Source organism: Cyanistes caeruleus, chromosome 6 (assembly GCF_971803275.1).
Source record: "Cyanistes caeruleus chromosome 6, bCyaCae1.hap1.1, whole genome shotgun sequence".
NCBI classification, from domain to species: Eukaryota; Metazoa; Chordata; class Aves; order Passeriformes; family Paridae; genus Cyanistes; species Cyanistes caeruleus.
Window position 1 is genome coordinate 43,789,967 of NC_141706.1, and position 12,316 is coordinate 43,802,282.

At 41.6% G+C, this 12,316-nt stretch overlaps 1 protein-coding gene across 3 annotated transcripts; it reads left to right on the forward strand.

Moving 5' to 3' along the window:
- The first annotated feature begins 225 nt into the window (after positions 1-225).
- Positions 226-11,482, forward strand: PSMA6 (proteasome 20S subunit alpha 6). 3 transcript variants are annotated; one of them, XM_086893259.1, is made up of 7 exons: positions 226-657; positions 4,619-4,713; positions 5,475-5,556; positions 5,716-5,871; positions 8,802-8,980; positions 9,611-9,705; positions 11,276-11,482. In XM_086893259.1, the coding sequence occupies exons 1-7, from the start codon at positions 582-584 to the stop codon at positions 11,331-11,333; spliced, it is 741 nt and encodes a 246-aa protein (XP_086749385.1). In that variant the 5' UTR covers positions 226-581; the 3' UTR covers positions 11,334-11,482. The 3 variants fall into 3 exon arrangements, with proteins under 3 accessions (XP_086749385.1, XP_086749387.1, XP_086749386.1); XM_086893261.1 differs by lacking the exon at positions 226-657 and adding an exon at positions 707-885; XM_086893260.1 differs by lacking the exon at positions 226-657 and adding an exon at positions 1,564-1,621.
- Positions 11,483-12,316: the final 834 nt, after the last annotated feature.

A 12,316-nucleotide genomic window follows, 5' to 3' on the forward strand; every position in this document is an offset into this window, starting at 1 on the left:
GAGTTTAAACTTGTGACGCCGCTAAAAAGTCTTTTAAACATCACATTATAACGCAGCTGCGGCGACAATTACCTATGAATACTTTAAACATGTTTTTTTAAGTACTTGCTTTAAAATTATTCCTATTGAAGAGGACACGTGGAAATACTTAGTTTGGAATTTTAGGAAGGGTTTTGTTTTCCCCGCTGACTGGTGATACTTTTATCCAGTATTGATGAATGCCGCGATGATGCTTTTATTCCGTTTCCTGCTGCTTCCGTGCGCATTCCCTCAGGCACGTCGGGCGGGGCTTTCAGGTTTCCGCGAAGGAGAAGGGCTCGCTGAGCCCCACGGCGGTGGCCGCTGCCAGAACTGCGGCGGTGCCGTGGTGTGCCTGTGCCGGTGCCGGTGCCGGTGCCGTGTGGCCCGGCCATGCGCAGTGCCGCCGCCGGACCGTGACGCTGCGGGAGCGCCGCTCGCCTTTGCGCCTGCGCGGCGCGGGCGCGTAACCCGGAAGCGCTCCGGCGGTGCCTGCGGCTGCGGCGGGCCCTGCACGCGGACAGCTCCCCCCGGCCGCGCGCCGCTCCCGCGCCGCTCCCGCCATGTCCCGCGGCTCCAGCGCCGGCTTCGACCGGCACATCACCATCTTCTCGCCCGAGGGCCGCCTCTACCAAGTCGGTGCGTGTCCGGGCCCGCGGGGCCGCCGCCGAATTGCCCCGTCACGGGCCCGGCCTGCCCGTGCCGCCGCAGCCGCTCCCCGCCGAGCGGGGCTGCGGCCGGCTCACCAAAGCTCTGCCGAGCCTGACAGAGGGGGCCTGTGCGGAGCGGGGAGACGCGGCCCCTCTCGTGGCTCGGGAGTGCCGGCTCCCCCCTGGCCTGGTCCCGCGGTGTGTGGGGGAAAGCCTGGTGCGAGCGTGGAGCGGCGGCGGTCCCGGCCGTGCCGGCGTGGGGACCCGGGGAAGGGATGCTCGCATGAGCTAAGGAAAACTGAGAGCCAGGGTGGGCTCTCGAGTGTCCCCTGCCACCGGGAGGGGCCTCCTCCGAGTCCTCCGGGCGCGATTTTAGACGCTTGGAGACCAAACTTGCAGCTATCCAGAGGCTGTTTAGTCTTCCTTAAGTGTTTCTTTAAGTGAATCTTGCCAAGCCTCGGAGCACTGCGTTTTGGGATGTGAGAACTATGATAGCTGTTTGAAATGGGATTTAAACTGCCTCAGACCCTGCATGCCAGAGTGACAAAGTGACTTCTTGGATGTAACTCATGCGCATTGTTACACCTGAATGCCGCGTGTTCCGTGCATTGTGGCCTGTGAGATAGCATCCTTTGTTTTCAGGTTACTTGGAACAATCTGAAGCCAAGCTTCAGCTTCTTCTGTAGGCCACTGATTCTGTTATTCCTGTTTTTGCAGTGCACCAGATTGTACAGAAGCGCATCCTGGTGCCCCTTGCATAGGATACAGTCAGCTCACAGTCTGGCAGGACTGTAGTCTGACAGTGCTCCTGAAGGATCCTCACAGCAGGGACAGATGAACTGTTTTGCAGAATCATCCTGATGTTGCCTTCCCCAGCTGCAGTGGCTTCACTGCACAGCCACTGCATGTTATGCCTATAAATCCATCTGTTCTCCAGGAAAGGAGCTTGCTGGGTCAGATTGCATGAGTTGTCTGTGACCCATATAATTTTTTTATGACTGCCCTTGAGTTTTTCTCAGGAAGAAGATTGGATTGGATTAGGCCTCGTGAACGGGTGGCCCAGTCTTGAGCAGTCTTTTTCGCAAGGAATAATTAGGAAGGTGCCTGTGTGTAGATGTCTGTACATAGACAGAAAGTTATCTGTACTGGATACCTACATATAGGTGCTGGAGCATGTATAATGCTTATTACCCCTTGTACACAACGATGGTAGGAACAGTGCTTCCTCAGAAAGGTTTTCAGTGGTTCTGTGACAGAGGAGTCCTGGGCTCCAACCTTCTGCTGCCATTAAAACAGGCTGGTTGGTCTGCATCACTTTTCACTGTCTGTCACAATACTACTTGTTGGGAATGGTTTCTATGTTCTGTAGCAGAAAGAAAACTGAGCCTCAGTTTTCTGCCTCCCAGGTATATTTAGCCATTAGGTTAATGTATGAGAAATGTGTAGTACCTCCATGCCTTTTAACAGTGTCTTAGAAACAAGTATCTGCATGTGTATTTGAAAGCTTCTGCACACAGCCTGAAGCTGTCTTAAAGCTATTTTAAATACCTATGTGCTATAGGAAGAAAAATAGATGTGCATAGTTAACTTCAAGCAAGAATGAGCTCACTTTACTCACAGCCAGGCAGGTGACTCGGGCATGGTGCCACATGGGTATTTCTGTTTGCCAGCATCTAGCCACAGCATGGGCAGAAGTCTCATGTTTGCTTGCAATCAAATGTCTACATCTAAGTGGTTTTGTTTTATCTTTGTCTCTCTGCTGGATTAGGATTAGCTAGGGGCTGTCAAGGATGAGCATGGACATGTGTTGCTTTAGGACCGCCTTAAAACTTGAGTTTTTTCTGGAATTTGGCAGTATGGAAACAGAGATTTCCGGCATAGTGATACTGGACTGAAATGCCTATACTTTGTCTTTGGTCTGTCTTCTGCTTCCAGAGCTCAGAAAACTCACGTGCCTTTGAAGTGATCTCATATTAGAAAACTTAACAGTATTTCACATTACTATGGTTAAAATCCCTCAGAACATCAGTGTTCCCATGCTACCTATTAGTTTCAATCTTCAAAGTGTTTCTTCTAAGTGGAGTTTTGGGAAACAAAGAAAATTACTACAGTAAAATTTCTGGCTGTTGCTATGTGTTCAGGGAACAGCAAGGGGCTGCTGTTTTCAGAGAATGTCTGCAGTGCTGCTGAAATACCTACATAGCAATAAACAGATTTAAAACAGCACTACCAACTTGGATTTGTTACATTGTAAGAGCCACTTCACTTTTTGGCATGTTTCCTTGAAAACTGAGCAATGGAGTTGGTAATAGCACCAGAAGGGGCTGTAGTTTAGTGAGCCTGATCAGTGGCAGTTGTCAGCAAAACTAGTTTGTGAGGGCACCTATTCCTGCTGCCACCTAAGTGTCACAGAACCACAGAATGGCTGAGATTAGGTGGGACCTCTGGAGACTATCTGGCCCCAATCCCCTGCCCAGGGAGGCCCACCTAGAGCTGTATGCCCAGAGGTATTTCCAAGTAGGCTGTAAGTAGTACAGGCAGCCTGTTCCAGTGCTCAGTCACCATCACAGTAAAACACGTTTTCAGGTGTGTAGGTGGACCCTCCTGTTTCACTCCGTTCCAGTCACCTCTGATTCTGTCCTGTCACTGGGCATCACTGAAAAAACAGCTGGCTTTGTCCATCTGCTTTACACTCTCCCTTCAGGTTGCTGTACAGATAAATAGACAAGTGTTGCAAAGCCTGTGCTTGGGGCTTCAAGCATGACCAGTTTGCTGGCAGTGCTGGCCCATATCTTACTGGGTTTTGTGCTCTGCTGCAGGCTGGCACTAATCATTCTAGAGAGTGGAGGCAAAGGGGGAACGTCCTTTATGGCACATTTGGGTAATCAGTGAATGCTCTGGTGTCTGAGAGTAGTAAATACAGTGCCATAAATACACAACAATGAGCTCTTCCCTAACACTGACTCAGCAAATTGAACATTAAGATACAAGATTAGATTTTTTTTTCATCTTCAGATTATTACTCTTCTGTTGTGTAATCTCTTCTATAGATCAGACTGCAGCTTTTAAAATAGCCAAGTTTCTTGCTTCCATTATTTTAAGATAGTTTTAGCAATTTACTATGCTGTTTGTAAACATGTTCTAAATTCTGGGTTCACATGCATAGCTAACAAATAAACTTACCTACATCTAGCTGCTCTCTGAAACTTGCTGTTCAACCAGATATTTGGAATTCCTGAATGTTTTTCAATATTGCCAGATAAACAGTTTTTGAAGTTGTTGTTGAAGTCCAAATGGCTTTTGGAACCATTAATCAGAAGAAATTTATTTCATGGATCATTTAATGACTGTTACTTTAGTGTTTTTTAATCCATTGTACTCACATGAATAACATTGTTTAATTGGCATCTGTGTAGCTTTCACTATAAAAAGTGAAGAAAAGCAAGAAAGTGTTTGAATGTCATGTCAGAAAATATGATTGTAATGTTAAAACCTGTCTCCTGTGCTTCCTGTGTCATCCTATCAGTTTTCATCTATATCAGTAAAAAATTACTAAAAAACCAGAAGCTTATGTTCTTTAAAATACTAAAATCCATGTCAAAAATTCTTCTGTAAAAATTTATGGTTACTGTAGATTAAGGTTGGACAATTTTGATCAAGTTCAGAACAGCCTTTTTGTTCTAAAACTAATACTGTTGCTGTTAAGCTTGAACTGAATAAAAAGTCAAATTAGAACATTTGAAGGAAGTAGTGATAATGGTTTTATGAAGAGAGTCAAAGCACATTGTACTAAAGACCTTAAGGACACAAAGATACTTGTTGCACAAGTATTAAAGTATTAAAAAGGCCATAAATTGGTGAGATTTGTGTGTTGGGGGAAGGTGTGTCAGAGTTAATGGTACTAGTGTCTCTGACACAAGTTTTTTATTAACATTTGTGTATTTTTCTAGAATATGCATTTAAGGCCATAAACCAAGGCGGACTTACATCTGTAGCTGTTCGTGGGAAAGATTCTGCAGTAATTGTCACACAGAAGAAAGTACCTGTAAGTAGTCTGTGTTTGAGGGGAGGTCTGGAAGGAGAGGAGAAAAAAAGTTGGGGTGAGACTTAGCAGTGTTGATATTATACTTATTAGCACTGAAATAAATCGCTATTTGAACTGAATATCTAATTATCGTTCTGCTTATTACAAGGTCTAGCTCCATGTAGTGCTCAACTGTACATTTCCTCACTAAGTACTGCAATATTGGTTTTCTCTGTAGTTGTTGAAGGGGTAAATGTAAAATATAAGTTGACCCTGTTGTATTGAGCATGCATTCATTGCTCTGGCTTGTAAGGGCTGAGTTGTTCATAACCAGTTCCCTGATTTCTTTAATTTCTGCTGAGGAAATGTTACACCAATAGCATGTAGAACAGGTTTTCGTGAGTGTTTCAGCTCAGTGATGATGTACTGTTGAAACAGGGGGAAATTCTTTTATGTTTGAAGGGCAGCGTGCCATAAGAGAGCAAGCTTTTGTGTGTTCTCAAAGTTTCTTCAGAGGGAAGAGGACTGTGATGTTGATCATGTTCTTGTTCTCAGTCTCTAGATCTGTGGTTTTAATCTTCCCTAGTCTCCAATTTCTTCCTTCATTGCTATTCACAGCAATAAAAATTGGAAAGTCTGAATGACAATTTTAGCTGTTATGGGTCCTTTTGGGCTCTTCTGTAAAAAACCGAAGATTCAATGTTTGTCGTTTGTTTGTTTGTTTGTTTGCTTTTTACTTCAAGGACAGTGTTTCCTATACATTATTTCTGTTTCCTCTTTAGGACAAGTTACTGGATTCCAACACAGTGACTCATTTATTCAAGATTACTGAAAATATTGGTTGTGTGATGACAGGAATGACAGGTATTTAATTCACCAGTCTGGTTTTGGGAAACTTACCTAGTTCTAATGGTTATATTTAAGGACAATGTAAAGTTGGACCTAGAATTTATATTGTCAGGCAGTGCTAGAAATAAACATGGTACATGTTCAGTGGAATTAATATCAGTTCTTTTTGTCTAGCTGACAGCAGATCCCAGGTGCAGAGAGCCCGCTATGAGGCTGCTAACTGGAAGTACAAGTATGGATATGACATCCCTGTGGATATGCTGTGTAAAAGGATTGCAGATATTTCTCAGGTCTATACGCAGAATGCTGAAATGAGGCCCCTTGGTTGTTGTAAGTACAGTGTATGAAAATGATCTTTACTGTTTCTTGTCTAAGTCTGCCCATTCATATATAAGAAATTCTTGCCCATTTTCAGAGTGGGTAAGTGGGGGAGTAAGAGGGATGAACAGCTGAAAAAGGGAGCAGTGTTGTAGGTCTTGAACTGGAGCCATGATTTTACCATTGACTCAGCATTTGAAATAATTTAGCTTCTCTGATACTATTTCACCTTAGTTTTTGGGGCCTGGTCCGTTTGCACTGTGCAGTGATGTCTGTGAGCAGGAGATGCTCTTTATAACCTTGTCTGTGTGTGGTGGTTTGACCCTGGATGGATGCCAAGAGTCTGCCAAAGCCTCTCTCTCCATCACTCCCTTCCTCAGCTAGACATAGAAAAGAAAAAATGCCATGAAAGGCTTATGGGTCAAGATAAGGTCAGGGAGAGATCACTCATCAGTTACTACCATGGGCAAAACAGATTCACCTTGGGGAAATTAACTGAATTTATTAACAAGCAAATAAAAATAGGATGCTGAGTAGTAAAACCAAATCTTCAAAACACTTTCCTTCTACCTCCTTCACAGGTTTATCTTTACTCCTCATTCTTTACTTCTCCCACAGTGGCACAGGGAGATGGGAAGGGGGTCTGTGGTCAGGCCATAGTACATTGTTTCTACTGCTACTTCTTCCTCAGGGGAGGACTCCTCACACTCTTCCCCCACTGCAGTGTGTCTCCCACAGGAGACAGTTCTCCAGGAACTTCCCACAGGTTGCAGTTCTTCACCAACTGCTCCAGCAAGGAGCCCACCTTATGTGGGGTGCAGTCCTTCAGGAACAGACTGCTCCAGTGTGGGCTCCTTTCTCCACAGCACCACTGGTCCTGTCAGGAGCCTGCCCCAGCACACGTGTGGCCACAGCCTCCTTCAGGCATCCACGTGCTCCAGCGTGGGCTCCTCCAGGGGCTGCAGGTGGATGTCTCTCCAGCATGGATGTCCATGGGCTGCAGGGGCACAGCTGCCTTACCATGGTCTTCACCACAGGCTGCAGGGGAGCCTCAGCTCTGGCAGCTGCTTCCTTCTGTCATTTGCCTCAGTGTCTGCAGAGTTGTTCCTCTCATGTTCTCACTCCTCTCTTACCTGTCAGTAATTTCCTCCTTTTTTTTTCTTTCAAAAATACATTATCCCAGAGGCACTACCATCATTGTGGATGGACTTGGCCTCACCCAGCAGCAGGTTGGTCTTGGAGCCAGCTGGCTTTGGCTCCTTCAGACATAGGGAAAACTTCTGGCAGCTTCTCAAAGAAGCCAGCCCTGTAGATCCCTCATTACCAAAACCTTGTCATGCAAGCCCAATACACTGTGTCCACTGCCACTGTTAAAAGAGAGAAATGGAGAGTGCAATTATCCTTGTGCAGGTTTTGTGGCTTTTTTATCTAAGTAGTATGTATAGGACAGATTTACATAATTTTTGCTCCTAGCTTAGCTATCTTATTTATATTGTAGAGGAAAAAGTGCCTAAGATATTTCCCTTGCAAATATTTCTACATTATTTATTTTATAACAAAAAATGCAGCTTAAAAAGAAGTTGTGTGTTGAGTCATTTTTTGTAGATGTTCTTGGTCATCTCTGTGTTCTGGGGTTGGTTCTGACTTGTTTTTTCTCTTACATATGGCTGTAAGCAAATTATAACCATACTGTTATAATATACTCAGTTCAGGAACTGAGGTAAAAGCCTTAACAGGTTTCCTCAATTACTTTTTTCATTAAACATTCTGAGTTTCTCTTTGGTTGAGTTTTGGTATTGTTTTTTGTTTGAAGGAGAATAGTTTCAGAACTGATGAATCACTTCTCGTAATCATAGTAGGCACTAAGACTTCTCACTAAACAAGCAACATTCAGAATTGCACCACAGTTTCCATGATGGGGCAATTTTCCTATGTTGTGTGCTTGTAATTTTCAGGAAGGATTGTTTCTTTCTTCCCTTGGCATATCCAATGCCTTGATACTGGAAATTCCTTTTTTAAAATACATGAATAAAAATGCATTTTTCTTAACTTCCCTTAGCCTTTTTGAAAATAGGAGGGGTCTTTTTTTTTCTATTGTAGTAATAGTTGCTCAGAAGTTTATCAGCTCTAATTACTAGTTAAAAGTTGCACAGGTGTAAAGTGAAAATAATTGAAAACTATAACCTTGTTTTGGTTTTTATTGCAAGTATTGCTTTTGACTTATTTTTTAATATGCATGTTGGGACAATGCAGCTGTACATCAAGAAGTGAGGGTGAACACATGCATTTCAGTGATGTGGGCAGTTTGTGTTACTTGGAAACTATTCAGCTTCAAAACACTTAGATGATCTTGAAAAATTCAGTTACGTCCTGTTATTTCCACTTTTCATTTCAGATTTTTTTTTTTTTTTAATTTAAAGAGGAAAAGGTATGTAATGCTGTGTTTTTCAGGGTTGCAAACAAGAAATCTAAATTTGATCTGTTAATATTTCTGTTAGTTTCAGCATGTTTGCAAAGTTGCTTTCTAGTAAAAGGCATATGGTAATAGAACTACTGTTTACACTTTTGTGTCATATAACACAGGATGTGAGCTGTGGCTTGGTAAACTTTGTATCAGGATAAAAGTTTTGTATTTCCTGACTTTGTGGTTCTCTACACACTGAGCACGGCAAAAATGTTTGTATGTTTAGTGAGTAACCTTCTTTGGGAATGACAGAAATAGAGTTTCTACTAAACTGAGTTGTATACCTGATAATGAGATGCTGGTAAGAAATGGCAAATTAGAGATAAAAAGGAAGTCACGGCTCTAGGTATGGACTTCCCAAAGATGTGCTGCTGTGCATACGTGTTTTTTCAGAGACAGGAATATCCATTCTGTTCTTCAGTTGAATTAAATTGCTAAAATTGGGGAAATAAATAAATTAACAGATTTTCTCTTCAAGGTATGATTTTGATTGGTATTGATGAAGAACACGGCCCTCAGGTATACAAGTGTGATCCAGCAGGTTACTATTGTGGATTCAAGGCCACAGCTGCAGGAGTTAAACAGACAGAGTCAACCAGTTTTCTTGAAAAGAAAGTAAAGAAGAAATTTGACTGGACATATGAACAAACAGTAGAGGTAGGCCAGCAGAAGGAAATGAAAATTTGTTAAAGGTGTTTTTAATGAATATCCTGCATGTAGGCTTGCAATGCAGAGAAATGTAGTTAGTCTTTCCCTAAGTTCTGTATTGCTGCCAGAGCAAATACAGCTATTCCAACCAGAAAATCATTTGAAGGTATTCTGCAATTGTTTGACTGGTCATCTAATCTGCTTTTTTTGCTTTATGTTAGCTGAAGCAGATTCTGTAAGTGTAGCACTCCCACTGTAGCTGGTGTTTGGTTACTACAGTGCTTGATTTTGGGGATACCAGTATGACTTAACTTTTAGTGACATTTAAAACAATCTTCATATTAGAAAGTATTTCAAACAGTATCTTTGCATGATAAAAGATTTTGGGTTTTTTGTGTCTTTTTCTGCTATGAAAACATGTCCCTTTGCTTTTTGTAGACTGGGCTTTTTAGGGAGAGGACTGGAGAGGGACTCTCCAGTATTGTGTAGCAAAAGGGAAACTATTTGGAATTTCTAAGCTGAGATTTTGAAGTGAGAGGAAGTAACTTTAAACCAGAAGGAAGGATGCTATGTCTGTTAAGAAAAAAAAAAAGCCTTAGTGCTTTCTTTCTAATGATAGGAGGTTTTGTCATCTTTCAGACAGCAATAACATGCCTGTCTACTGTACTATCCATTGATTTCAAACCTTCAGAAATAGAAGTTGGTGTAGTCACAGTGGAAAATCCTAAGTTCAGGTAAGTGATCAGCATTGATAAAACTTGGTACATTTCTCTGATTATGTGCAATTAGTTTTACTTCTTGTGTTATTGTAAATCAAGAAAAAGAGATAAATTTCAGAGATCAAAGGTTTGAAGAGTTTTTTACTTGTAACTCTTAAAAATGTGTAGGGGTAGAAAACATTTTGTAAAAAAAATAGCGGAATTTTAAAATGCATGACACAGTTAAGTGATTTAAGTAGAGAAAAGTGTTCTCTTTCATGTCTTAAAAGGGTATTGCTTTCTGTGCTGATTGAAATGTAGTTACGTCTGGTCTAGAAGTGTTTTCATGCTTAGAAGCATAAACATTTTTCATAGTAATGGTATCTGGAATCCACTTCCAACTCATGGTCATGCTAACTAATGCAGTAAAGTCTGGTTTATATTAGGGAATATTTACAAGTCCCTTAAATTCTTCATTCTTTTTCTAAATTGAATCTTTAAATTATTCTTGCTCGTCTTTTAAATGTTAGCAATTTTAACATCTAAAATATGTATTTAATAGATTATGGATTTGTATGGTTTGAAAAACTCTGTTTAAATTTGGTACGACTAAAAGGTCATGGGTTTAAAAAATCACTAATGATTTGAAAATAGCTGAACTGTCTACTTTCCAACTACTCTGCATTCCCATCTAGCGTGAAAGCAAGGCACCTGCTATTTCTTCCCTCCTCCCTTATTGCCTGCAGCACAGTGTGTGCACCAAGATTATTTGGGCAGTGTATCAAGACAACACCTGGAAGTCTTCCTGCTGAGGGCAGGAAAGCTTCACACTAGATACAGTGTACTTGACAGCCTTCTCACAGCACAGTTATAGCTGCAGAAGTGTGCATGAGCTGTAGGAGAAACAGTTTTGGGGATTTTTTTATAATGCAAAAGAACCCTCCAGGTATGGAGGGTTTAGGTAAAAGTTTAAAAAAGTTTAGGTAAGTCTGGCTTGCTGCAGAGGGATTCAGTTTTTTCTGCTTTGGTCTTTCATTGGGGTTTTTTGGGGTTTTTTTATTTAAAAAGAAAGAGAGGAACAGTTAAATTTGAAACAAATTTAGTCTGACTACTTGTAAATGGAGACTGAAGAGAGGCTTCAAACCTTTGGGTCCTAAAGGTTCAGTTTTTTAAGTGCTTCCTTCCTGATGTTTTTAAGGTGGGCACGGTGATGATGGATGGTTTTGAATTTGGTGGTGTGTGCTGAGGACAACAGAATAGAACAGTGTTTGTGAGAAAGCACACGGCAGCTGCTTGACCTCTTTTCTGCTGCCACTCAAGGGATCCAGCTACCTTCTCACTAGATCTCAATTTGCAGATGCATTACTCATGAAGAATTACCTGTTATTTTTCTATCATGTGTTACCTCCTTGCTCTCTAGTGCCACTGATTCTTCCTTTATTTTTCAGGAGAATTGGAATGTCAGCCTGTGGCACTGGCAGCAGGGCTTTAAAGGGCAGAAAGATGCATTGCTGTAGAACTTATTTGTATAGATATTAGGTTGTAATATTGGAGTTCAAGGGGAAGAATCATATAAGCTATTTAAGATTTCTTTTTGTTCTTTCAGGATCCTTACAGAAGCAGAGATTGATGTGCACCTTGTAGCTCTGGCAGAGAGAGACTAATTAGCATTCCCGTTTCCATTGTCTGTGCTTCTGGCCAGGATGTTTGGTGAAAAGAAAACAGTTAATAATGGTTTTAGATTATGGATGGAAAACAGTGCTCACTATATGATGTATTTTACTCTGTACAAATAAAACAGAGGTTTTTGAAATCCTTAGTGTCTCCTTTTAATGTTATTTTTTAAACTTCCAATTCTATGAAATTGTCATTAAAATACTTGATGACTTTTAGTGTTTCTATGGTAATTCCTTGCCTTTTAATTGTATTTTAAGAGAAACTTTATGCTCTCAGCTGTATTTTTCATCTGAGCTATTTGGCTTTTTGTGTTAAGTTAATATCAGTTTTTAGTGGCGTGTGTGTGTGTCTTAAGATAATCCTTGCATTCACATTCATTCTCTCCATAGCCTGATGTTGAAAGCATGTACAGCATTACTGGTTTAATTGTAGTGAAGCTAGGAAGACCTTATTTGCTCAGGTTTATATGAGGATAGAGGGCAAAAGCAGAAGGAAAAAGCTGTGAGTCCAAGTCCAGGCCTTTGGATTGATTTAGTTGTGGTGCATGTAGTGGATTTAAGAGAGATCATCTATAATTAAGGGGCTCCAAAGCCACTATTCCTATTTATTTAGGGAAAATATTCTGTATGTAGTGTACTTTGAGATTTTGGGTTAGTCACCAGATTTTGAGGCTTTGGGCAGTGCCAGAAACAATGCTGGGGCTAGACAGGACCAATAGACAAAGTCCATCAACAGGAATGTCTCTAGGAAGCAATTCTTGCTCCTTCAGAGGTTTTGGGTTTGGAGATGAGACTGCAAAAACTTGAAGGTGAAAAAAAATTGTTTCAATTGAAGATGTCCCAGCCTCAGCAGTAAATAGGGAGATGATGAAGTTGTGAGGGAGGAGGCACTAAGGAGAAAGGGAAGATTAACCGGCAGTTTTAGTTGTTGTACAGAAGTCTTCTTGAAAGAATGCCAAGTTAATACAGCA

Coding starts and splice junctions, on each gene's coding strand:
- PSMA6 (XM_086893259.1), top strand. CDS start 582: ATGTCCCGCGGCTCCAGCGCCGGCTTCGACCGGCACATCACCATCTTC. Junction 4,714..5,474: donor TCACACAGAAGAAAGTACCT/GTAAGTAGTCTG, acceptor TTTCCTCTTTAG/GACAAGTTACTGGATTCCAA. Junction 8,981..9,610: donor CATATGAACAAACAGTAGAG/GTAGGCCAGCAG, acceptor GTCATCTTTCAG/ACAGCAATAACATGCCTGTC.